The sequence below is a fragment of the Brassica oleracea genome, chromosome C5, assembly GCF_000695525.1.
Source record: "Brassica oleracea var. oleracea cultivar TO1000 chromosome C5, BOL, whole genome shotgun sequence".
Classification (NCBI taxonomy): domain Eukaryota; kingdom Viridiplantae; phylum Streptophyta; class Magnoliopsida; order Brassicales; family Brassicaceae; genus Brassica; species Brassica oleracea.
Window position 1 is genome coordinate 3,797,397 of NC_027752.1, and position 19,956 is coordinate 3,817,352.

Sequence of the window (19,956 nt, forward strand, 5' to 3'; positions counted from 1 at the left end):
TTTAAAAAAAAAAAAAAAAAAAAGTGGAGACGTGGAAGCCATCGTTGAAACATACAAACTTGGAACTCAGTTTAGCAACAGAGAAGAAGAGAGATTTGAGTTTTTGAAGAAGTCATGGATATGTCGGGAAGAAGCTTGACTTGCGTTGTCGTGGCGGTAGATGGAAGCCAGGTGAGCATGGAAGCTCTGAGGTGGGCACTGGACAACCTCAAGCTCTCATCGTCTTCTTCCGAGTCATCATTTGTTGTCCTACATGTCCAGCCTTCGCCTTCTGTTGCTGCAGGCGTTAGCCCCGGCACTATACCTTTCGGTGGTCCCAGTTGAGTCTCCTTACTAATAAGACTTTGCGACTGTGTATGATATGATCTTTAATTATATTGTGTTTGCTGAGTTGACTATTGAAATAACATTGCGATGAAGGTGGTCTAGAGGTTCCTGCTTTCACCGCTGCCATCGAACAACATCACAAACGGATCACAGATACTATCATGGATCACGCTCGTCTGATTTTTGCAGATAGATCGGTGAGTACGTACATGTGACATATACTTGATATCCATTAGAGATTAGTTAGAATATGGAGATATTACTTGTGTGTGATCTATTTAAGTTTATTGATTTGATGAGAAACGTTGTGATGATGATTTACTTACCCTCTCAGGTGAATGTGAAAACGCAAGTGGTGGTTGGTGATCCTAAGTATAAGATTTGCGAGACTGTTGAGAATTTGCACGCTGATCTGCTTGTCATTGGTTCTCGGGCTCATGGCCGCATTAAGAGGTACCAACAATCTCTTCTTCCACACACAGTAGTATCTTGCCTCTGTGGTGGTAAACTGATGAAAACTACAAATTAAAAATCAAATGGCGTTTGATATTGGTTGCTTTGCTGAATGACTTGTCCCTTACTGATCACTTCTGACTGTTGATTCTCAACTCACGGTCCGTAACATCTTTGCCAGTGTTGAATTCAGTATTTGTTTTGGTTTCTTTCCAACAGGATGTTTTTGGGAAGTGTAAGCAACTACTGCAGCAACCATGTGCACTGCCCTGTTGTTATAATTAAACCCAAGGGGGATTCTTCTGAATAATCAGGTATACAAGTTTTACCTTTGACAGTTCACACCTTCGTGATTGTCATCAGTCTTATTAATCCACATTCTCTTAATAGTGTTTTCCTTAAAACCTTTATATCTCTAGCTTTTTATCAATGTCAGTGTCCGTCTAACCGAGTTATCCAATCATCTCTTCGCTTCTCAGGAGATATGTACATATGCAAAGGGATATCAAATCCATCTGTGTGAGTTTGTGAACTATGTGAAGCTATGGAAGCAGAAAAGCAAAGAATCCACCTTCTTACTTCTTAAAGCATTAGTGTGAATGTAAAAATTAATAAGAGCTATAGAAACATTGGTTGGCTCAGTCTCAGGTTCAGGCTCAGTATATGTGCTGTGCTGTACTCATATTCATCGTTTATTTGTTTTTTTGAATATGGTGATGATTTACAGAGCTAACTGTTTGAACCAAATCACATGATTTTGTGGCATTGGATAACAATCATGGAAAAGAAACTGAGAAGTTTTGTAGCCGGGGTCTTATTAAGTCAACGACAGGCTTCTATTGCCATTGTTTGTAGACTTTATTCTCCTATACAAAACCGAGAAGCTTCCACGCAGCAAGAGTGCTCTGTTTATGCTTTGTTTTCCCCAATTTTATTTTCTCGGAGCGCCTTTCATCTGGCTCTTTTGAAGAGGGAAGGTTTCAACTTTTGAGAAACGGGGTAACATGGCCTGCATCTATCAATAATCAAGTTTCTCACTAAAACGATACATCGATCGATGAAAAGCCATATAAAACTGAGAAGAGTATAACGCGAAAATAACATTGGGAAATATGTGTGCAGACTAAAGATTACAATCTTTTATATCATTCTTTTCAAGGGTTCAAAAACAGCTCTCTTGAGCAGAAGTCGTTTACAGTTTCCTAGGATGTGACGAGAACCTAACAGGATCGTGAAGCTTGTCAGAAATAATTGCTGAGCATTCCAGCAGCAGCGACCACGACTTGAGGAGCAACTGCCGTATTTTCTATTCCTGCAGGGCAGTAAATGCAGAGAGTTTTTTTAAGTACATAATACAACCATGAGAATGATTTTTTTTTATGAAAATAAAACAGCAGCAGCATCAACCTGTCAAGCAAACCAATCGCATAGTCATCCTAATTTCTTCACGACTTTTACCGCACAATAAACATTAACTTTAATGCCTAGCACAATACTGTTTCCAAGTTCCAAATTCTAAGAAATTACAGATATTGGTTCTCACTTAACTTAGCCTTTTCACAGAATCACAGTTCAAGCAAAGTGTTTATTATGCATGGTCCAGAAAAGTAAAAAGAATGAAGAAAGAGATCAAAACTGTCAGTCACACTAGTTCGGATAACTAAACAACCTGCAACAATGAATGTAATAGAACTCCAAAATGGTCTACTTAGATCTCAATCCTAAAAAGTTTTTCTAAGCAGAAGTAAAAGGAGCAAAATTTCATGATAAGAACTCTACCTCCATGGGATCACCAGATGAAGGCTTCCCGTCTTTTGTGGCTACGTTGGAATGAACAAGATCAGGAACTATCATGCCTGCAGGAACCTGGCCGAACTTTAAAGCCTGTTCGAGTCTGGCAATTTCTTCTATCGTCTGGGAGTTGATAATTGCAGCCTGGAACCATCATGGAAATTAAAAACCGAATATTGACATCATACACTTCTCTTACTTAATATTAATAAAGAAACAAATCAGCGATCGCACCTTGATTGCTAAAATCTGCTCCTGTGTTGGGGCCACCACTTTTGGAGTATCTGGTTCTTCTGTAGAATCTGACACTTTTTGAACCTCCTCCCGAGATACCTTCTTAACCTCCTCTTCTACTTCCTTAGATGAAAACAAAGCCGCAGCTTCAGCTCTCTCCTGTTGGGAAACAATGATTGTTAGGTAAATCTGGTCTTTGTTTTTGCCTCTTCTAAGTCACTAGTTGGTGTTACTGCCAAGAGTGCGGTTATTAATCCATTTTATAAAATAGTTAGATAAATTACGGATATATGGTGGGCTAAAAGCTCAAGGGAGAGGCAGAACAATTATTCATATTCAAGGCAACAGAAGATGCCATCTTCACTTGAATCTAAAACATAAAAATCATATTTTATGTCCAGCTTTGAGGAAGATATTAGGGTTAGCTCAGTGTAACACTTGAGATGCAGCAAAAGCAGTAATTTTAAACTGGCATATAGAGTAAGCAAAGATGGTCCAGTGGATAAAGCAAAGATCCTCACCTTGGCTTTGACTTTGATGAAATCCAGAGCTCGAAGTGATTTCAGCTTGTGAATCACATACAGGCGATAATTCGGCTTTTTGGTGATATTATTATCCAGTAAACTAAGGTACTGGAGCTTTGGAATGGAAGCAAGGGGATCAATTTCAACCAAATTCACAAGCCTGTTATTAGTAAGAACCAAAGTGTGCAGCTTCGGTAGGAACTCTGCAGAAGAAGAACCATAAAACACACATAACACGCTTACTCAACGAAGCAAACAATGTATTCAAAATCCACATTTTATTAGGATAGTTACCTCCAATATTGGGATTTATCCGGGTGATCCTATTGTTATTAATGATCAAAGTTCCCAAGCGGTTGAGGAGTGGAAAGTTTTCTAGCTTAACTATCTCATTATCCGAAAGATCAATTGTATCAAACTGGTCCTGCGACCAAAACAACACAAGTAAATGAGCTAACCTTTTGAAAGCAATCCAACACGATAAACATAACACGAAGGGGATTTAAAACAGCATATCAGAAGAGTTCTAAAAACGCAACAGCATATCAAAGACTCTTCCTTTCAATGAATTTTCAAAATAATCGAGAGCCGAAACCTAACAGGAAGACTTTAAAACACCCAATCGCATCCACAAGCTCGTCTTGAAATGATAGGCAATGAAGCAACGAAACTAGATAGAACATGAAGCCAAAAAGCAGAGCAAGAAGGTACCTCAGTAGCGCCCAAGTTCTCGATCACGGGAATCTTGTTGCCTGTAATCGCAAAATACAAAGGATTAGCGAGAGCAGATGCGTTTAAGGTTACAGAAACCCCGAAATGATAATGGGAAAGATAACAAGCTTACCTCGTAGCTCCAGTTCTCGCTCTTTGACGGCATTGAAGAAGTGAGGACTGTTCCAGATCAAATCAGCCGTGAGCTTCACCATTAGGGTTTTACTCCGCTTCTCCCTGGCTCTTCTCTGCTCTTCGCATTCAGAGGAAAGAGTGTGCGTCTCGAAGAAGAACCACTTTGCTCTTATCGCGGCCCATTGGGCTTTTAGTCGGCCTATCATAAAATATCTTCTTCTTTAATTTAGAAAAAAAACAATTTAAAACAAAAGGACACGTGTTCGATTCAATCTCTTCTCCCCCAACCCCAATCTAGGGTTACTCTCTCTCTCTCTCTCTCTCTCGCTCGCTCCGTCCTCAGTTCTTCGTTCTGCCGATTTGCGCGAGCATTAGCTTCACATTCCTTTAAGCTTGAGTGCGTTGGGGACAAACAAACAGTTGAGCGAAGATGAGGATTATGATCAAGGGAGGTGTGTGGAAGAACACCGAAGATGAGATCCTCAAAGCCGCCGTCATGAAGTACGGTAAGAACCAATGGGCTCGGATCTCCTCTCTTCTCGTTCGTAAGTCCGCCAAACAGTGCAAAGCTCGTTGGTACGAGTGGCTCGATCCTTCAATCAAAAAGGTTAGTGGTTGTTAGATACTCCTTTGGATCTGGGAACTAGTTTTGGATCTATAGTTGAATTATAAACTGAGTTTTGTTTGTGTGATTTGATTGCAGACTGAATGGACCAGAGAAGAAGACGAGAAGCTTCTACATCTCGCGAAGCTTTTGCCTACTCAGTGGAGAACCATCGCTCCCATTGTGGGACGCACACCATCTCAGTGCCTTGAGAGGTACGAGAAGCTTCTTGACGCGGCTTGCACTAAGGACGAGAATTACGAAGCAGCGGACGATCCGCGGAAGCTGCGTCCTGGCGAGATTGATCCTAATCCGGAGTCAAAGCCTGCTCGTCCTGATCCAGTGGACATGGACGAAGACGAAAAGGAGATGCTTTCCGAAGCGAGAGCGAGGCTGGCTAACACTAGGGGAAAGAAGGCGAAGAGAAAAGCTAGAGAGAAGCAACTCGAGGAAGCGAGGAGGCTTGCTTCTCTGCAGAAGAGGAGAGAGTTGAAAGCAGCTGGGATTGGGAACAGCCATAGGAAAAGGAAGCGAAAGGGGATCGACTATAACGCGGAGATTCCTTTTGAGAAGAGGGCGCCTGCTGGGTTTTACGATACTGCGGATGAGGATCGTCCTGCTGACCAAGTTAAGTTTCCGACGACTATTGAGGATCTTGAAGGGAAAAGAAGGGCTGATGTCGAAGCACAGTTGCGGAAGCAAGATGTTGCTAGGAATAAGATTGCTGAGAGAAGGGATGCTCCTGCGGCTATATTGCAAGCGAACAAGCTGAATGATCCGGAGGCTGTTAGGAAGAGGTCGAAGCTGATGTTACCACCGCCGCAGATCTCAGACCACGAGCTAGAGGAAATTGCAAAGATGGGGTATGCTAGTGACCTTCTTGCGGGGAATGAGGAGATGACAGAAGGTAGTGCTGCTACGCGTGCGCTTTTGGCGAATTACTCGCAAACACCAAGGCAAGGAATGACACCCATGAGGACGCCTCAAAGAACTCCTGCTGGTAAAGGTGATGCTATTATGATGGAAGCTGAAAATCTGGCTAGGTTGAGAGACTCTCAGACACCTTTGCTAGGAGGAGATAATCCTGAGTTGCACCCTTCTGACTTTACTGGGGTCACTCCGAGGAAGAAAGAGATGCTAACCCCTAATCCCATGCTGACTCCATCAATGACGCCTGGTGGTGCTAGTCTTACCCCCAGAATTGGCTTGACACCATCAAGGGAGGGTTCTTCTTTTGCTATGACACCCAGAGGTACTCCCTTCAGGGATGAACTTCACATAAATGAAGATATGGACATGCACGAAAGTGCAAAACTTGAGAAGCAGAGACGAGAGGAAGCTAGGATGAGCTTACGCTCTGGTCTTACTGGGCTTCCTCAGCCAAAGAACGAATACCAAATAGTTGCACAACCCCCTCCAGAAGAAAGTGAAGAGCCAGAAGAGAAAATTGAGGAAGACATGTCAGACAGAATTGCGAGGGAAAAGGCTGAGGAGGAAGCAAGATACCAAGCGCTGCTGAGGAAAAGGTCCAAGGTTTTGCAGAGAGATCTTCCAAGACCTCCAGCAGCTTCGTTGGAACTAATTAGGAATTCGTTGCTTTCAGCCAACCGAGACAAAAGTTCTGTTGTTCCTCCTAGTCCAGTTGATGATGCAGATGAAATGGTAAGAAAGGAGCTTCTACAGTTACTGGAGCATGATAATGCAAAGTATCCTCTTGATGAGAAAGCTGAGAAAAAGAAAGGAGCCAAGAACCGTGCTAACAGTTCTGGTTCTCAAGTTACTGCAATTGAAGACTTTGAGGAAAATGAAATCCAAGAGGTATGAATATGAACAATATCTTCCTTTATCTCAGTTTACTTTGTTATTTATTTGTTGAGCTACCTCTTGAGTTGAGTTCTTAGATTGCTTTTGGTTTTTGGATGGATAGGCCGATAGGGTACTTGATAAATATTATGCACATGAATTTATATCCGCCTTTGGTTTGAAGCAACATCTTTAATCTGGTATAAGAATAGTGGGTTTCTAACGATAATTGTCCATGTTATTTTTGGCAGGCTGACAAAATGATAAAGGAGGAGGCACAATATCTTTGCGCGGCAATGGGAAACGAGAGCAAGACATTTGACGAGTTCGTAGTAGCTCACGACGATTGCGTGAAGGAGATCATGTACTTCCCCACTCGAAATGCTTACGGGCCCTCAAGTGTTGCTGTGAAGGCAGAGAAAGTTGCAGCTTTGCAAGTGGAGATGGAGAATGCGAAGAAAAAGATGGAAGAGGATGAGAAGAAGGCAGAACACATGAAGGCCAAGTATAAAACTTATACAAAGGGTCATGAGGTATGAATATTAGTCCATCTTGCCTTTTATCTTAATTCTTACCCTAAATGGTGTAATATTTGATGATTTGCTGTTTGTCCATTTGACAGAAAAGGGCAGAGACCGTGTGGAGCCAAATAGAGGCGAGTTTGAAGCAGATTGAGATTGGTGGAACAGAAGTGGAGTGCTTTAAAGCATTGAAGAGGCAAGAAGAGATGGCTGCATCTTTCAGGAAGAAGAATCTGGAGGAAGAAGTGGTAAAGCAAAAGGAGACGGAACGGAGACTGCAGGCGCGCTATGGGGAGCTGTTGTCAACGCTTGAAAAAGCAGAGGAGTTAATGGTCGGGTTCCGAGCTCAAGCATTGAAACAAGCTGATGTCGTCGAAGATTCTCTTAAACAGAAAGAAGCTAAACTAGCCACTGGAGAGGAAGAAGTCGAAGCCATTTCCATGGAAGCTTCTGCGTAAACGTCAAATCTTTACGTACTTGAGTTTTGTATTGGTTCTATGTTTTAAGGAGAGACGCAGCTTGACTTTGTATGAGTAAAATGACTTTGTAAAGGTTGTGATACTCTTTTGTATACTTTGCAATGGTCAAGAAATTTGAATACGTCAGATCTCCTTTAATTGTACACAATCTTTCAAGTTCTGTGATTTGATCTCTTGATTAAAAAATTTAGTTTCGGCTAGAGACTATTTGGAAGAGAAAGAAACTTTGATGCATAATTCAAACCAAAATCAAAGTGTTTTGTACTGGTGCGTTCATTTGGAGATTTGAGTTACTAAAACTTTGTCATATGTTATAGTTTTACAAAAACTGCCCTATGTTCAATTATCAAAACTCACAGCAGATAAAGAAAACTTGTATTCTTGCTAACGTAAAAAATAATCTTGCATGCAAACAAATCATGGAAATGAAATACCGAATATTTTCATCAAACAGAGAGCCTTCTCTTATTTAATAATAATATAAATAAACAAACAAACAAGTTATAGATAGATTGATTGCTAAACTTGGCTCTTCTGTTAGGGCCACCACTTATGAAGTCTCTGGTTCTTCCGTAGCATCTGGCACTTTTTGAATCTCCTCCCTAGATAACCTCCTCTTCAGCTTCCTTAGATGGAAACAAAGCCGCAGTTTCAGCTCTCTCTGAAACAGCGTTTGTAAGGTGTAAAATGTCTTCGGATGATATTATTATGGTTAGAACCGTGTAAAACTTGAGATGCAGCTAAAATCAGTAATTTTAACTTGGCATTTAGAAAAAAGCGAGCGATGACACTGTGGCTAAAGCAGCACAAAATAAGATCCTCACCTTGGCTTTGACTTTGATGGACTCGGAAGTGATTTTTTCCTTGAGACAATCCAGGATCTCCAATGGCAATTGGCACCTGCAGCACACATTCCAGTCAATATCCATAATCTCGCAACAAATCTAGTCCAAAGTTTAAAAGATAGCAGAGATTAGACTTACTGGCTTGAGTGTGTGAGAAGTTAGAATCTGAAGCTTCCTTCCTTTATCCAAAGCAGGCTGGGATCCCTCTTTAACCATGTCCTCTGCGTTTCAATGATCAGTTCAGCAGTCACAACGTAAAAATACCTTTCACTTGTTCGATCGCATCAAGAACAAATCAAACCAGGACTGAGAGTCACTCGCTCACCTGATCAAACTTTCCACCAAGGATTGCACGATTTGTATCCCTTGCCTTCTCAGCAATTTCCAATGCTTTCATCTTTGGCTGTACAATGAATGATATCCCACTGTCGCTTGGAATCTCAACGTACTGCTCCAGTTTCTCAAAATTATTCTTTCTAATTCATAGATGAGAGAGTCTTACAAATTTACAATAAAAACACTTGTGATATGATCAGTGATGAGTTGAATTGAATGTATAAGATTTATGTTGCTAATGATGCAAGATCATCCCTCCAGTCATACTACGTGCTTTCTAATGTAATAATCATCTTTCATGCAAAAAAAATCAGCTTTCATTACCAAACTGAACAGTTCATGAAAAAGCCAAAAAAAAAACAGTGCAGGTCCAATGAAAACGCTTCAATCAAACAAATAGAAGAAGGAGAAAACAGAACAAGGTTGTAGCAAAGCTAGAAGCAGCAGAAGAAGCATAACTGGGCAGCCTCGGATAATCATCTGGAGAAGGCATAACACATTCATCACCATTAAACAATATTCTCCTTGGAAAAGCCCAACCTTCCCTGAAACTGAAATTCCCCATATCCTTCTTTAACAACAACTCTGTTTGCACATTCCCAATCTTTCCGGCTTGAAGCAACACATCGTTGTAGAACTTAACTCCCCAAAACATCCCCGTGTCATCTGAAACAAACAACCAAGAGGAAAATGTGATGATGATCTGAGGAAAATAAGTATTTTAACTTTTTTATTACTTACTGATGCCATTGTGGTATGGTGTTAAGGATTTGTAGTTAAAACTGAAGACTTGTTCTACACTTTTCAAGTTGGGATGAAGCACAACTAAGTTCCAGTCAGTGTAATTCTTCATTGTGTTGAGATTCGTTGCTGTGATCTTAACCCTCCAGTACTCTCTATAGTTCACTTTGACATGCCAGTGGATATGTATGGGACACATATGTTTCGTACACTCCACCACAGGCGTTACTTCCTCCTCTGGATCATGTTTCTGCTCCAGATATGGCGGCATCTCACCAGGCCTGAACAAGCCAACAAGAAGATCACATTGACATGATGCGTAAAGAACTCAATGAAGATTTTGTTAAATCATTACTTGACGCAATGAGAACTAGAGCAGCCGCAGCTACAGGTAGGACAAGGAACAATGTTGCGGTAGTAGAAGGCAGAGAGTGAAACGCAGCATTTTGGTGATTGTGATGACCGAAACTGCGAGTACACACACACTGCCTCCCATGTTGCTGCTCTCAACATCAACACAAAATGCATATCATCAAGTTCATAACATATCATACGACAATGTATGTCAAGAAGATGGGTTTATTTACCTAATGCTTGAGTTTTGCGACGACCCTTATCAGTACTATACTTAGTAGGAGTCACTGAAGTAGCATTGTCGCAACTATAACCAGGGACACCTATATCAAAATTAGAAGGCATAGTGAACTCTCCAGAGTCATCAGGGAAGCTTCCAATGGTCATGTGGAAAACAGAGACGTGATTGGTGCGGTCCTGTGACATAGAAGTCAAGACGCCTCCACGGCAGCAGTTGGAGACTTGAGAGTTGAAAGGAGATCCGGGAAGAAGGTCGACGATGGTTGGTCGTCTGAGACAGCAGTGAGGGAGTGTTCCGCTGGAGGCAAAGGCTGAGCAGTTGCCTTGCTCTGTCGTCTCAGCTCCTCTCATGTCCCATATCACTTGTTTGCTTTCCCAATGCCAACTCAGCTTCCATCCTGGCTTATCAATGTGACGGTACTCTTGCATGTTCTCTAGTTTTACTTGTACCTAGCATCATTTTTGAATATTCCAAGCATTAGTTTGTGCTTATTTAAATAATGAGAGGTTTTGAAATCTGAAGAGTGTACAGTTTTATTAGTAAATAGCAATCAATATTTATAACGCATAATCTTTAATCTTTAGAAAAAAATCACTTGACACATTGTCAAAGTTTTCTGACGAGTTCGCCCTAGCCGCTTTCTCCCAGGCACGATTATCGAGGTTACTCGGTTCCCACTCCTCTCCGGCGCCGGAGGAGCTCGTGCTCGCCGGCGTCGGGACCTCTTGTCACATCTCAGCTCTATTTTCGTCAATCTCATGTTATGTCTTTTTCTTCTGTTGTCTCTGTTCCGTCCTGCTTGGCATGACTCCATGGTGTCTCGACGGAGCTACAGTTTGATAGAGCTTTTCTCGGCATGGCTCTTCCTCCTGTGGCTGAACTCGCTGATTACTTCAGACACCGCCGCTCGCCGTTTCCAGGTTTCAAGCCCCGCTGCCAGCTTCACAAGAAAGACTCACCAGTCTTCACCAGTCACGATGGAGATGGTCCGTTCCGTCAATGCTGCTCCTCCCATCACCACCGCGGGATCTGCTCAATCTGAGTGCAAGCTCACCGGATCTACAAGACTATCCACTGCCACTAACCATCCGCTTCCTTGGTTCAGCATTTCTCATCCGGTTCGTGTCAAACCCGAACGAGATGACCTTCCACCGCAACACTTTGCGTCTTATTCAAACGAAAGACCAGAAGCGGAGCTTCACTGTCTCACTACCGCACCCTCACCGACCAGTCTATGCAGCTCCGCCGCCGTTTCTGAGCTTGATCCCAACAGATCTCTTGATGTGAGCTTTCATTGTGTTGTTATGGACTTGCGGCCTAGCTCAGGTTTGGACGAGAGCTATGGATCCCGATACGGTAATATCGGAGTTCTTTTTCTCAGTTGGATCTCAGTTTATGCCCCTTTATGGATAATAGTCAAGAGAATCGTCTCACCTCTGCGTCGTCTCTACTATACACCCGACATCGCGGCAGCCCCATCTCACCAAGGTTTCTATGGAGCTAAGCTACATTGGTTAAATCTCTGTCTCCAAGTGACCGCCGGACCTATTGTGCAAGAGTGTTGTTTCGCCAGAGTTGCTCATGACTATGTCACTGTTGCGTCTCTATCACACTATGCCGTCTCAAGCATCGACGGTTCTTCACAAAGCCGGAGTAGCTTTCACAATCTCCTCGTCGCTGAAACTATTGTGCAAGAGTGTGGACTCGACAGAATTACTAATTACATCACTGCTGCGAGTCCATCACATTACGCCGTCTCAAACATCGACGGTTCTTCACAGAGTCTACTATACCTCTTATCCGCTATTTGCTCACACATGTTGGGGTTAGACGAGTGTGATGACTGTATGCTTAAGTCTCTTTCGGTTACAAATTATTGGGCTCGACACGGTAGTGTCGAATTCCGAGGTTTGGAACCACTTATATCAACATCTATGTCATCAAACTTCATCCTTAGCGCCTCTTTGGAGGTAGGACTTCGGACTGTCAATGTTGCCTACGGTTCTAGAGCTTCTCACCTAAAGTTCTTGCCACTCAACATTCCAGCTGCTTATAGGTGTATCAACGTCGTTTTCGACTATCAATTGTTCTTTCGAACAATCGCCATGGGAACAAAAGTGGAGTTTTCTTTTGGGTTTCTTCATTTCGCTGAGCATGACTCGCCCCTCGATGGTTCTATCTTTAGTTGTTTTGTACTATTTTCTAACTTCATTCTACCGCCGAGCGTGTTTCCGAGATCTTCTGGTTCAGTTGTAAACTTTGATGCTTTTGCTCTTTGAGCTTTAATATAAGTTTGGTGTTACAAAAAAAAAAAAAATCACTTATAAATCACTTAAATCCTCATTAAACAAGGGCTATATTACTAAATAATGGGACTTTACAAAACGTGAAGAGGTAAAAAGTGAATCCAACTTTATAGGGAACAAAACAAACGATTGAGTATACTTCTTCCTCTAAAACTGAAGATTAGGACACTATTCAAGTAAATGTTATGTTTATCAGTGTTTTTATTTTCTAATTTGTTATTTATCTGGTGTATTTGATCATAAACCCATATTCTAATACACATTCTCGAAGGCTCAAGCGGGTCCCATAATTAGACACATAGTTTTCTAATTTGTTATATCAAAACAAAACACATGCTGAAAGAAGAGTTACCGTGTGATGGCCAGGTGACGACAGAAGAAGATCCCATTTGATGGTAATTTTACCAAACGGATCCAAAGGATCATACCCATCTGCAATCATTTTTATCACTAATCATCAAAAACCCTTACTGAACAAAAAAATCAAACCAAATGTAAAATGTTATATTGAAAAAATGAATTCAAAATACTTACGTGAGGTTGACGAGATTGTGAAGAGAATGATAGTGACGGCATACACAAGGTTTAGCGTTGCACCCATTTTTGTGTGACGAAACAAACGATGAACGAACAAGGAGGAAAGAAACATGTCACGTAGAAATATTCAAGATTCCGATGACGATAGAAATAAGAAGCATTTTTATTTGGTAGAATCCTTGAATTTTGATTTGGCTTTGGGAATAAAAGAGAGAGAGAGAGAGAGAGAGAGATATAAAAGTCTCAAGAGAATTAAGTGATTTAGTGACTGTTAGTGGTTGAACGAAGAGTTTTTGCATTTGTTAACACTCTTTTAACTCTTTACTTTCTATTTTTGGTTTTTACAATACTTATCTAGCTAAATAAAATTGTTTTACCTTACAAATCAATGATACCGGGTTATATATTTAACGCTTCGCGTTATCTTCTTCGTGAGATGTTAAATTACTTTACGTTTAGATTGTTTTCCTGTAGTTTTTGTTATGGAGTAGGGACTCATAATATTAACCATAGTACACAATCCAGTTACTGGTTAGTAACGTTTCCGTTTGAACTACGGATATCTTTTGATTGATAATGCAACGAGAAAATCGTATGGTCATCTAGTAATTTCGAGAGAAGCAATATCTATAAATTACAATTAATTATACACATGCAGTTAAAAGTTTTGACCAATTAAGAGAAATAAATTAAATCATTAAAGAAGTTAATTAAGAGAAAGAATGTGTCAGAACGAGATGCGTTTTTCATGACCGTCAACGTCAAAAAGGCTCTTTTCACGCGCTCTTTGGAATTCCCGTTCGAAAAACCATAACTAAAATAATCTATTCTATTAAAACAATAGTGTCACCGCTTAATAAAAGTAGGATCCAACTAATTTTAAAAAACTGATTATTTTATAACTGCATCAATAATATTCATCTATTCTATTAAAACTCTTGTATGACCAATTGATATTAATTGGGTGCAACTTAAATTTTTTACGTTTTTGTATAACTGCATCAATTTATAATAAAGCTATGTAACCGGTAACCACTATTCATTTATATCATGTATTCTCCCTTAATAATCGGCTGTGCCTTCCTTTTGCTTAATAATCAGTTGGGCCTTTATTTTTTAAACGAAATTTAAACTTAACCACTACACAATAAGGATTGTAACCACCACATCATATCGCCTAAAATTTGGGAGCCACCATTTAGAATAAAGTTATTGTTTAATTAAAAAATATATTCTATTAAAACACAAGTATGACCAATTGATATATGTTGAGTCTAATAATTGTTTTTCTATGTTATCAAATCTAAAAAAAAATAAAACATAATACTTTTAAACTGAATTGAAATTAAAACTGTATTTCCATAACTACCATCTATTGGTCAAAACATGTATTTTGTAACCTCCTTTCCATAATTATCGATGGCCACACCACTTCTTTCTAATATTTATATTGCAATTGTTATATAAATGATAATAATTATTCTTTTCTTTTGGTTTTATATCAAAACTAAGTTTGCTTACTTCCTTTCAACAGTATTCTATCAAAATTTTCTTTTGTGTGTTATTGGATAATCTGAACCTTTTTCTTTTTAGAATTTTTTATTAATAGAACACATTATTTTATATAATTATGTATACAGTTACATTATTGACATATCTTTCTATAATTTTATGCTAATTATTTCTTATAATCTCGGTTAAAAAGTACGAAATTTAATTTTTATATCACAGACACTTTATATTTGTTAAGAAATACAAAATAAAAACACTTATTGTAGTTTCATTTTTTCACCTTTAATATTATGAAAGAAGATATATACTATTTTCACCGACTATTAAAATATAATATTTAGTAATAATAAAATTTGGTATATTTAATTATTTTAACTAATTATAACTTACATCTCACCTAAAAAATTAGGATTTATTCAACTAGACTTTAATTTATTCAAATTTTAAATATTTTACGTAGACATTAAGTTTATCAATTAACAAAGAACAAGATGTTAAAATAGGGTTTAACGGTTTTAATAGAAATAAACATTCATATAAACTCATTTAGTTTAACGGGACCGAAATAGGTTATTCGATCAAAAATATTTATTAAATGTTATCTATTCTATTAAAACAACAATATGACCAATCAATAAAAGTAGGATCTAACTATTTTTTTTATTTAAAGAGTTATTATCTATTAAGTAAATAATATAAATGTAACCCACTAACCCCATATTTCTTTTTGTAAGTGAACCCACTAATTCTATATTTTAGAATTAGTTTTGCGTTTTAAAGGTAACGTGGTTACATTGGATCACAATTTATAAAACTCATTTTATTTTGTTAAATAGGATTACAAAGAGAAACACAATTACAAAGAAAAGTATAAATATGATTATAAAGAAAAATATAAATATGAAAATTAAATTTTTTTAAAAAAATGTAAAACAAAAAATATACCCGCCCTTTTTTGGTTAAGGGCGGGTCAGAATCTAGAGTGCCATTAAAGACGGTTTGGTTTAAATTATAGTGTCTGAATGGTTTAGTTGGTTCAGTAAGTTTGGTCGGTTTGGTTCGTTTTTTTTTTTCTTCAAGCTGCCGACGACTAGTTCCTGAGGCGGCAGATAAAGTCAAGTCGGTGATCGGAGAAGTCTGAAATCATCCAAAACCCCCAAAAGTTGTGAAAGCCTGAGCGAGAGAGAGAGAGAGAGAGAGAGAGAGAGATGCCGCAACCAAGCAAAGAGCCGTGCAAGAAAGAGGCTTGCGACATTCAAGCCTGTCTCTCCAAGAACAATTTTCTTCCGCAAAGGTGACGACTCATTCCGTTTGATTATTCATTGCGATTTGTCTGTAAATTCGATTTAGATGGGAAAGGATTTGTTTTTACTTTTATTAAAGAAGATTCCATGGGATTGCTTACGATGAGAGTGGATTAGGAGATCCATCTAAGCTAAATTCCTTCTCTTGTTAGCAAAACATTTTGATGCATTCTTAAGAATGAGGTTTGATTTGGAGATTTATAGACTAATTATTTAGTGCTTTTAGTGGATCATACTCCCTCTCTTTCACCCTATCAGTGCTCCTTGATGGTGTTGTTAATACAGGATACACTTTTGTGAGCAATATTAGATGGTCAGGCTTTTGATTTAGATAATTTATAAGCATGAACGAGAGAAGATACTTTACCTTGAATCTTTGTGGTTTGTTTTGTAAATACCATCGCAGTCTATACTATATATATATATATTTTTTTTTTGTCTTAGGAGAGAAAGTATGGAATGCATTGTTACTTTGTTTGCAATGCATTTACCATGGTTCCTTGACATCATTCTTTGATTTATGAAGTCAAATACCAGAAGATTATCGAGGAGTTTACGTAGAAGCTCTTACAATTTTAGCTTATTATATATAAACCAGAAACCTCTGATTCAGTGCCTTCAGAGGTATAGCTGTCTAATTATCGTTATCCATCTGCAAAACCTCTTCTTATTGGTTCAGAGCCTCTGAACCAATTGAAAGCTTTACCTCTGAACCTATAAGAAAAACGAATGTGGATCCGCACTTTGTTTCTGTCCTTTTGATTAACATTTTGGCCTACTGGTTGTGTAGGTTTTATATATATATATTTTTTGTCCATAAAAGTTAAAATCTTGTAGCAATCAAGAAGTCAAGGGCATTATACAGTTTCACAAATAGTTTAAATGGTTGTTAACCTTTGATTACAGATATAGATAGATGAAAAATTCTTGGTACACGATGTGTTATTAAACCAAAATGGAGAAAGCTGATTAGGTTGTGTGTGAATTTGGGAATGCAGGTGCCAGACAGTGATAGAGAAGTTACAAGCTTGTTGTGAGAAATGCAATAACGAGTCAACGCACTGTGGATCTGTATCTGCCCTCTTGAAGCAAATCAAGAAGTAGTGTAAACCAACGAGAGAGGAGGAGGCATCATCAAGTTAAAAAAACATCAATGAGCATTTGTTTACTCATTTTTGTCTCCTCTGATATATTTTTGTATAAATTTGACAGAGTCACTTTTTCCAAATAAAGAAACATTTCTAAAATTACGAGTTTCCACGTGGACAATCGTGTCTGCTTTATAACCGCCGGCCGAGATATTTGCAAAAACTAATATCCGCCGACCATTTGCGAGCGAGCAGCAACCATGTCAATCGCTACTCCCCTCGACGCCACTCTACAACGCTCGCCTCCTCCTCCTTCTTTCTCCGTCTTCTCTCCGATTCATCCCACCACTCTTTCAGTTACCGGAACTCGCAAGAGATGTCTCAGGATGGTGGTGACTTCATGCGTCTCCCACTCTCAGAGCTCTGTTCAGAACGGTGTCACCGACGCCGTATCAGCGAGAAACCAGATTCGTCTCGGTCTTCCTAGCAAGGGACGCATGGCCACCGATACGCTAGATCTTCTCAAGGTGAGTGTTATTTAGAGTTTCTTGAATCATTTTTATTTTGTTTTCTTTGTGCTGGTTGTTATCTGAGCGTGCCGAAAGCTTCATTCTTTAGCAAAGTGGAGACATTGATTTACAATCTCATTTGCTTTACTTTCTCGGTTACAGGATTGTCAATTGTCTGTCAAACAAGTCAATCCGCGGCAATATGTTGCTCAGATTCCTCAGGTACACGCTTTTGTGAGTGAAAGCACAGCCAATGGCTTTTAAAGTTTGCTGCATGTTTCTCAACTTGTAGCGAGTGATCTCCTTTTTTTTTTTTTGTTATTTTCCGACAGCTACCAAACACTGAAGTTTGGTTTCAACGGCCAAAAGACATTGTCAGGAAGTTGCTCTCGGGAGATTTTGATTTAGGCATCGTTGGTCTTGACATTGTTAGTGAGTTTGGTCAGGTATAATTACATTATTATTATATATCTTGATTAGCATTTTTGCATGTTGAGATTCTAGGAAACCTTAGCTATACTGATATTCATGGTAGAGAATCAAGAAACAAGTCTGATCCCCTTGATATTGCGAAGCTGTACTAGTTTGAGTTAGCTTATGGTCTGATTGCCAGTTTTGAATTTTGTTTCCAGGGAAATGATGATCTTATCATTGTCCACGAAGCTCTCAACTTTGGAGACTGTCATCTCTCCCTTGCGGTACCTTCTTTCCTAGAGTTATCACTGTAGATGACGTCTTGAATGCTCTTTTCATATGGTTTCAGATACCAAATTATGGGATATTTGAGAATATAAACTCTCTCAAGGAGCTCGCACAAATGCCTCAATGGACTGCGGAAAGACCTTTACGAGTTGCTACAGGATTCACTTATGTATGTTGAGTTAGAAGTGCTCCTTTGGCGCATTACTGTCCGTTTATTTTTATTCAGAATGCAATTGAATTATTTTGGAATCATCCAATTTGTGTTTGCAGCTAGGCCCCAAATTTATGAAAGAGAACGGTATCAAGCACGTGACTTTTTCAACTGCAGATGGAGCCCTAGAGGCAGCTCCTGCGGTAAGATTTTATTCTATCTGCATATCAGCCTTAGAGTTCGACTTATGCTCCCTTACTAGACTAGTAAGCTTCCATAAGGTGGATTGGATTTGGTATGAAAATATAGAGTACATTAGATCTTTCTGCAAGATAGCTATCTTACTGAACGTTTTTACTCATGATTTCATTTCTGGAAGATTTGTAGCCGCCTTGTAGGGTCTTGTTTTCGTTGATCGCTCTTAGTAGTCTGAGATGATGGATTGTATTTGTTAGCTGAAAGAGATGACTATTGCGTGGAGTGTTCATTAAAACATTATTTTCTTGTTAATTAGATGGGGATAGCTGATGCCATTTTAGACCTTGTGAGCAGTGGGACAACTCTTAAAGAGAACAACTTGAAAGAGATTGAAGGAGGGGTGGTTCTGCAAAGCCAGGTCTGATGTGAAAGATATATGGAGTTAGTTATTGTTCTGAACTTGGCAACCGTTTTACCAAAACAATATTTTCTTTTCTCCTTTGTTCTATCAGGCTGCACTTGTGGCAAGCAGGAGGGCATTGACTGAGAGAACAGGAGCACTAGACACAGTGCATGAGATTCTTGAGAGATTGGAAGCCCATTTGAAGGCGGCTGGTCAATTCACTGTATGCGCAGAGTAATTGCAATGTTATCCCATGATCTCTACTTTGGCTCTCTCTATCATCCTATGTTTTCACTTCAGGTTGTTGCAAACATGAGAGGAACGGATGCTGAGGAAGTGGCTGTACGTTTGAAAACCCAGCCATCATTATCAGGATTGCAGGTAGAGCTTTGAGAACATTTGTAGTACCAACTTGAAGAATGGCTTATAACGTCTATCTGTAATGTGCTTCTTTTGTGATGTGCAGGGACCAACAATAAGTCCAGTTTACTGTAAACGAGATGGAAAAGTATCTATTGAGTTCTATGCCATTGTGATATGTGTACCCAAAAAAGCTCTGTACGAGTCTGTGCAGCAACTGAGAGCGGTAAGTAACGTCATCTATCTTTGCTTCCAACTCGTGCACTTTTACTCTTCTTATGTCTCATTACTATGAGATTCACACAAAAGTTAAAAGCTATTAGCCCAAACCACCTTTGCTTATTGTGCGGATTGGTGTAAATTAAGCTCACGTTTAGTTTTAGTGATATGTGATGGTTCATGAAATGTTGATTGGCAGGTGGGAGGAAGTGGGGTGCTGGTTTCACCACTAACATACATTTTTGATGAGGAGACTCCCAGATGGAGTCAGCTTTTGAGTAACCTCGGACTTTGATGCCTGCTTTCTTACTCAAGACAGACTTTGGCTTAGTCAGACGAAATCAATCGTAGACTTTTGTTCTTTTCCAGGAAAAACTGATAGATGTCTCGTTTAAGTCTTTTGTATCTTCTTTCAGATCCAGTTCCGGATGATAGTTTAAGAATTTTATCGAAATTAAAATTCCACTTTTGTCTTTTGAACTAATCTTTTTTGTACAATGAATCCTTTATTGTTTACAGGGCTGCATAATACAATGAATCCTTTATTGTTTACAGGGCTGAGACATTG

General features: G+C 39.2%; 6 protein-coding genes across 6 annotated transcripts; 4 read left to right on the plus strand and 2 right to left on the minus strand.

Annotated features, from left to right (window-relative positions):
- The first annotated feature begins 49 nt into the window (after nucleotides 1–49).
- On the plus strand, nucleotides 50–1,416 carry LOC106294618 (universal stress protein YxiE). The gene is made up of 5 exons (XM_013730221.1): nucleotides 50–319; nucleotides 421–524; nucleotides 662–780; nucleotides 1,000–1,094; nucleotides 1,260–1,416. Exons 1-4 carry the CDS (start codon nucleotides 115–117, stop codon nucleotides 1,088–1,090), a joined length of 519 nt encoding a protein of 172 aa, XP_013585675.1. The 5' UTR covers nucleotides 50–114; the 3' UTR covers nucleotides 1,091–1,094; nucleotides 1,260–1,416.
- A 415-nt stretch (nucleotides 1,417–1,831) lies between these two features.
- On the minus strand, nucleotides 1,832–4,345 carry LOC106294620 (U2 small nuclear ribonucleoprotein A'-like). Its single transcript, XM_013730223.1, has 7 exons — nucleotides 4,174–4,345; nucleotides 4,041–4,081; nucleotides 3,624–3,753; nucleotides 3,327–3,532; nucleotides 2,806–2,964; nucleotides 2,560–2,715; nucleotides 1,832–2,092 (listed from the first exon to the last, which is right to left on the minus strand). Exons 1-7 carry the CDS (start codon nucleotides 4,253–4,255, stop codon nucleotides 2,087–2,089), a joined length of 780 nt encoding a protein of 259 aa, XP_013585677.1. The 5' UTR covers nucleotides 4,256–4,345; the 3' UTR covers nucleotides 1,832–2,086.
- Nucleotides 4,346–4,440: 95 nt separating this feature from the next.
- On the plus strand, nucleotides 4,441–7,708 carry LOC106294619 (cell division cycle 5-like protein). The gene is made up of 4 exons (XM_013730222.1): nucleotides 4,441–4,782; nucleotides 4,879–6,597; nucleotides 6,834–7,115; nucleotides 7,205–7,708. The coding sequence occupies exons 1-4, from the start codon at nucleotides 4,606–4,608 to the stop codon at nucleotides 7,559–7,561; spliced, it is 2,535 nt and encodes an 844-aa protein (XP_013585676.1). The 5' UTR covers nucleotides 4,441–4,605; the 3' UTR covers nucleotides 7,562–7,708.
- A 1,395-nt stretch (nucleotides 7,709–9,103) lies between these two features.
- Nucleotides 9,104–13,149, minus strand: LOC106294871 (COBRA-like protein 6). The gene is made up of 6 exons (XM_013730565.1): nucleotides 12,940–13,149; nucleotides 12,758–12,837; nucleotides 10,092–10,548; nucleotides 9,860–10,004; nucleotides 9,505–9,785; nucleotides 9,104–9,429 (listed from the first exon to the last, which is right to left on the minus strand). The coding sequence occupies exons 1-6, from the start codon at nucleotides 13,052–13,054 to the stop codon at nucleotides 9,152–9,154; spliced, it is 1,356 nt and encodes a 451-aa protein (XP_013586019.1). The 5' UTR covers nucleotides 13,055–13,149; the 3' UTR covers nucleotides 9,104–9,151.
- Nucleotides 13,150–15,517: 2,368 nt separating this feature from the next.
- LOC106294877 (cx9C motif-containing protein 4) lies at nucleotides 15,518–16,980 on the plus strand. The gene is made up of 2 exons (XM_013730569.1): nucleotides 15,518–15,748; nucleotides 16,757–16,980. Exons 1-2 carry the CDS (start codon nucleotides 15,663–15,665, stop codon nucleotides 16,860–16,862), a joined length of 192 nt encoding a protein of 63 aa, XP_013586023.1. The 5' UTR covers nucleotides 15,518–15,662; the 3' UTR covers nucleotides 16,863–16,980.
- Nucleotides 16,981–17,035: 55 nt separating this feature from the next.
- LOC106294873 (ATP phosphoribosyltransferase 2, chloroplastic) lies at nucleotides 17,036–19,935 on the plus strand. Its single transcript, XM_013730566.1, has 11 exons — nucleotides 17,036–17,373; nucleotides 17,518–17,577; nucleotides 17,688–17,801; nucleotides 17,988–18,053; nucleotides 18,119–18,226; nucleotides 18,328–18,411; nucleotides 18,723–18,824; nucleotides 18,919–19,032; nucleotides 19,110–19,190; nucleotides 19,276–19,395; nucleotides 19,588–19,935. The coding sequence occupies exons 1-11, from the start codon at nucleotides 17,107–17,109 to the stop codon at nucleotides 19,681–19,683; spliced, it is 1,212 nt and encodes a 403-aa protein (XP_013586020.1). The 5' UTR covers nucleotides 17,036–17,106; the 3' UTR covers nucleotides 19,684–19,935.
- Nucleotides 19,936–19,956: the final 21 nt, after the last annotated feature.

What these genes read in the sequence shown, in the direction of transcription:
- LOC106294620 (XM_013730223.1), bottom strand. Translation starts at nt 4,255, where the DNA reads ATGGTGAAGCTCACGGCTGATTTGATCTGGAACAGTCCTCACTTCTTC. An exon ending in TCATCAAAGTCAAAGCCAAG is followed by an intron (nt 2,965 to 3,326) that starts GTGAGGATCTTT and finishes GTTTCCCAACAG; the next exon opens with GAGAGAGCTGAAGCTGCGGC. An exon ending in AGCAGATTTTAGCAATCAAG is followed by an intron (nt 2,716 to 2,805) that starts GTGCGATCGCTG and finishes TGATGGTTCCAG; the next exon opens with GCTGCAATTATCAACTCCCA.
- LOC106294871 (XM_013730565.1), bottom strand. Translation starts at nt 13,054, where the DNA reads ATGTTTCTTTCCTCCTTGTTCGTTCATCGTTTGTTTCGTCACACAAAA. An exon ending in CGTCACCTGGCCATCACACG is followed by an intron (nt 10,549 to 12,757) that starts GTAACTCTTCTT and finishes AAATGATGCTAG; the next exon opens with GTACAAGTAAAACTAGAGAA. An exon ending in ACCATACCACAATGGCATCA is followed by an intron (nt 9,430 to 9,504) that starts GTAAGTAATAAA and finishes TGTTTGTTTCAG; the next exon opens with ATGACACGGGGATGTTTTGG.
- LOC106294873 (XM_013730566.1), top strand. Translation starts at nt 17,107, where the DNA reads ATGTCAATCGCTACTCCCCTCGACGCCACTCTACAACGCTCGCCTCCT. An exon ending in TTGTTAGTGAGTTTGGTCAG is followed by an intron (nt 17,802 to 17,987) that starts GTATAATTACAT and finishes TTTTGTTTCCAG; the next exon opens with GGAAATGATGATCTTATCAT. An exon ending in AGGCGGCTGGTCAATTCACT is followed by an intron (nt 19,033 to 19,109) that starts GTATGCGCAGAG and finishes TTTTCACTTCAG; the next exon opens with GTTGTTGCAAACATGAGAGG.
- LOC106294619 (XM_013730222.1), top strand. Translation starts at nt 4,606, where the DNA reads ATGAGGATTATGATCAAGGGAGGTGTGTGGAAGAACACCGAAGATGAG. An exon ending in AGGAAAATGAAATCCAAGAG is followed by an intron (nt 6,598 to 6,833) that starts GTATGAATATGA and finishes TATTTTTGGCAG; the next exon opens with GCTGACAAAATGATAAAGGA. An exon ending in CTTATACAAAGGGTCATGAG is followed by an intron (nt 7,116 to 7,204) that starts GTATGAATATTA and finishes TCCATTTGACAG; the next exon opens with AAAAGGGCAGAGACCGTGTG.
- LOC106294877 (XM_013730569.1), top strand. Translation starts at nt 15,663, where the DNA reads ATGCCGCAACCAAGCAAAGAGCCGTGCAAGAAAGAGGCTTGCGACATT. An exon ending in AACAATTTTCTTCCGCAAAG is followed by an intron (nt 15,749 to 16,756) that starts GTGACGACTCAT and finishes TTGGGAATGCAG; the next exon opens with GTGCCAGACAGTGATAGAGA.
- LOC106294618 (XM_013730221.1), top strand. Translation starts at nt 115, where the DNA reads ATGGATATGTCGGGAAGAAGCTTGACTTGCGTTGTCGTGGCGGTAGAT. An exon ending in TATACCTTTCGGTGGTCCCA is followed by an intron (nt 320 to 420) that starts GTTGAGTCTCCT and finishes ATTGCGATGAAG; the next exon opens with GTGGTCTAGAGGTTCCTGCT. An exon ending in TGATTTTTGCAGATAGATCG is followed by an intron (nt 525 to 661) that starts GTGAGTACGTAC and finishes TTACCCTCTCAG; the next exon opens with GTGAATGTGAAAACGCAAGT.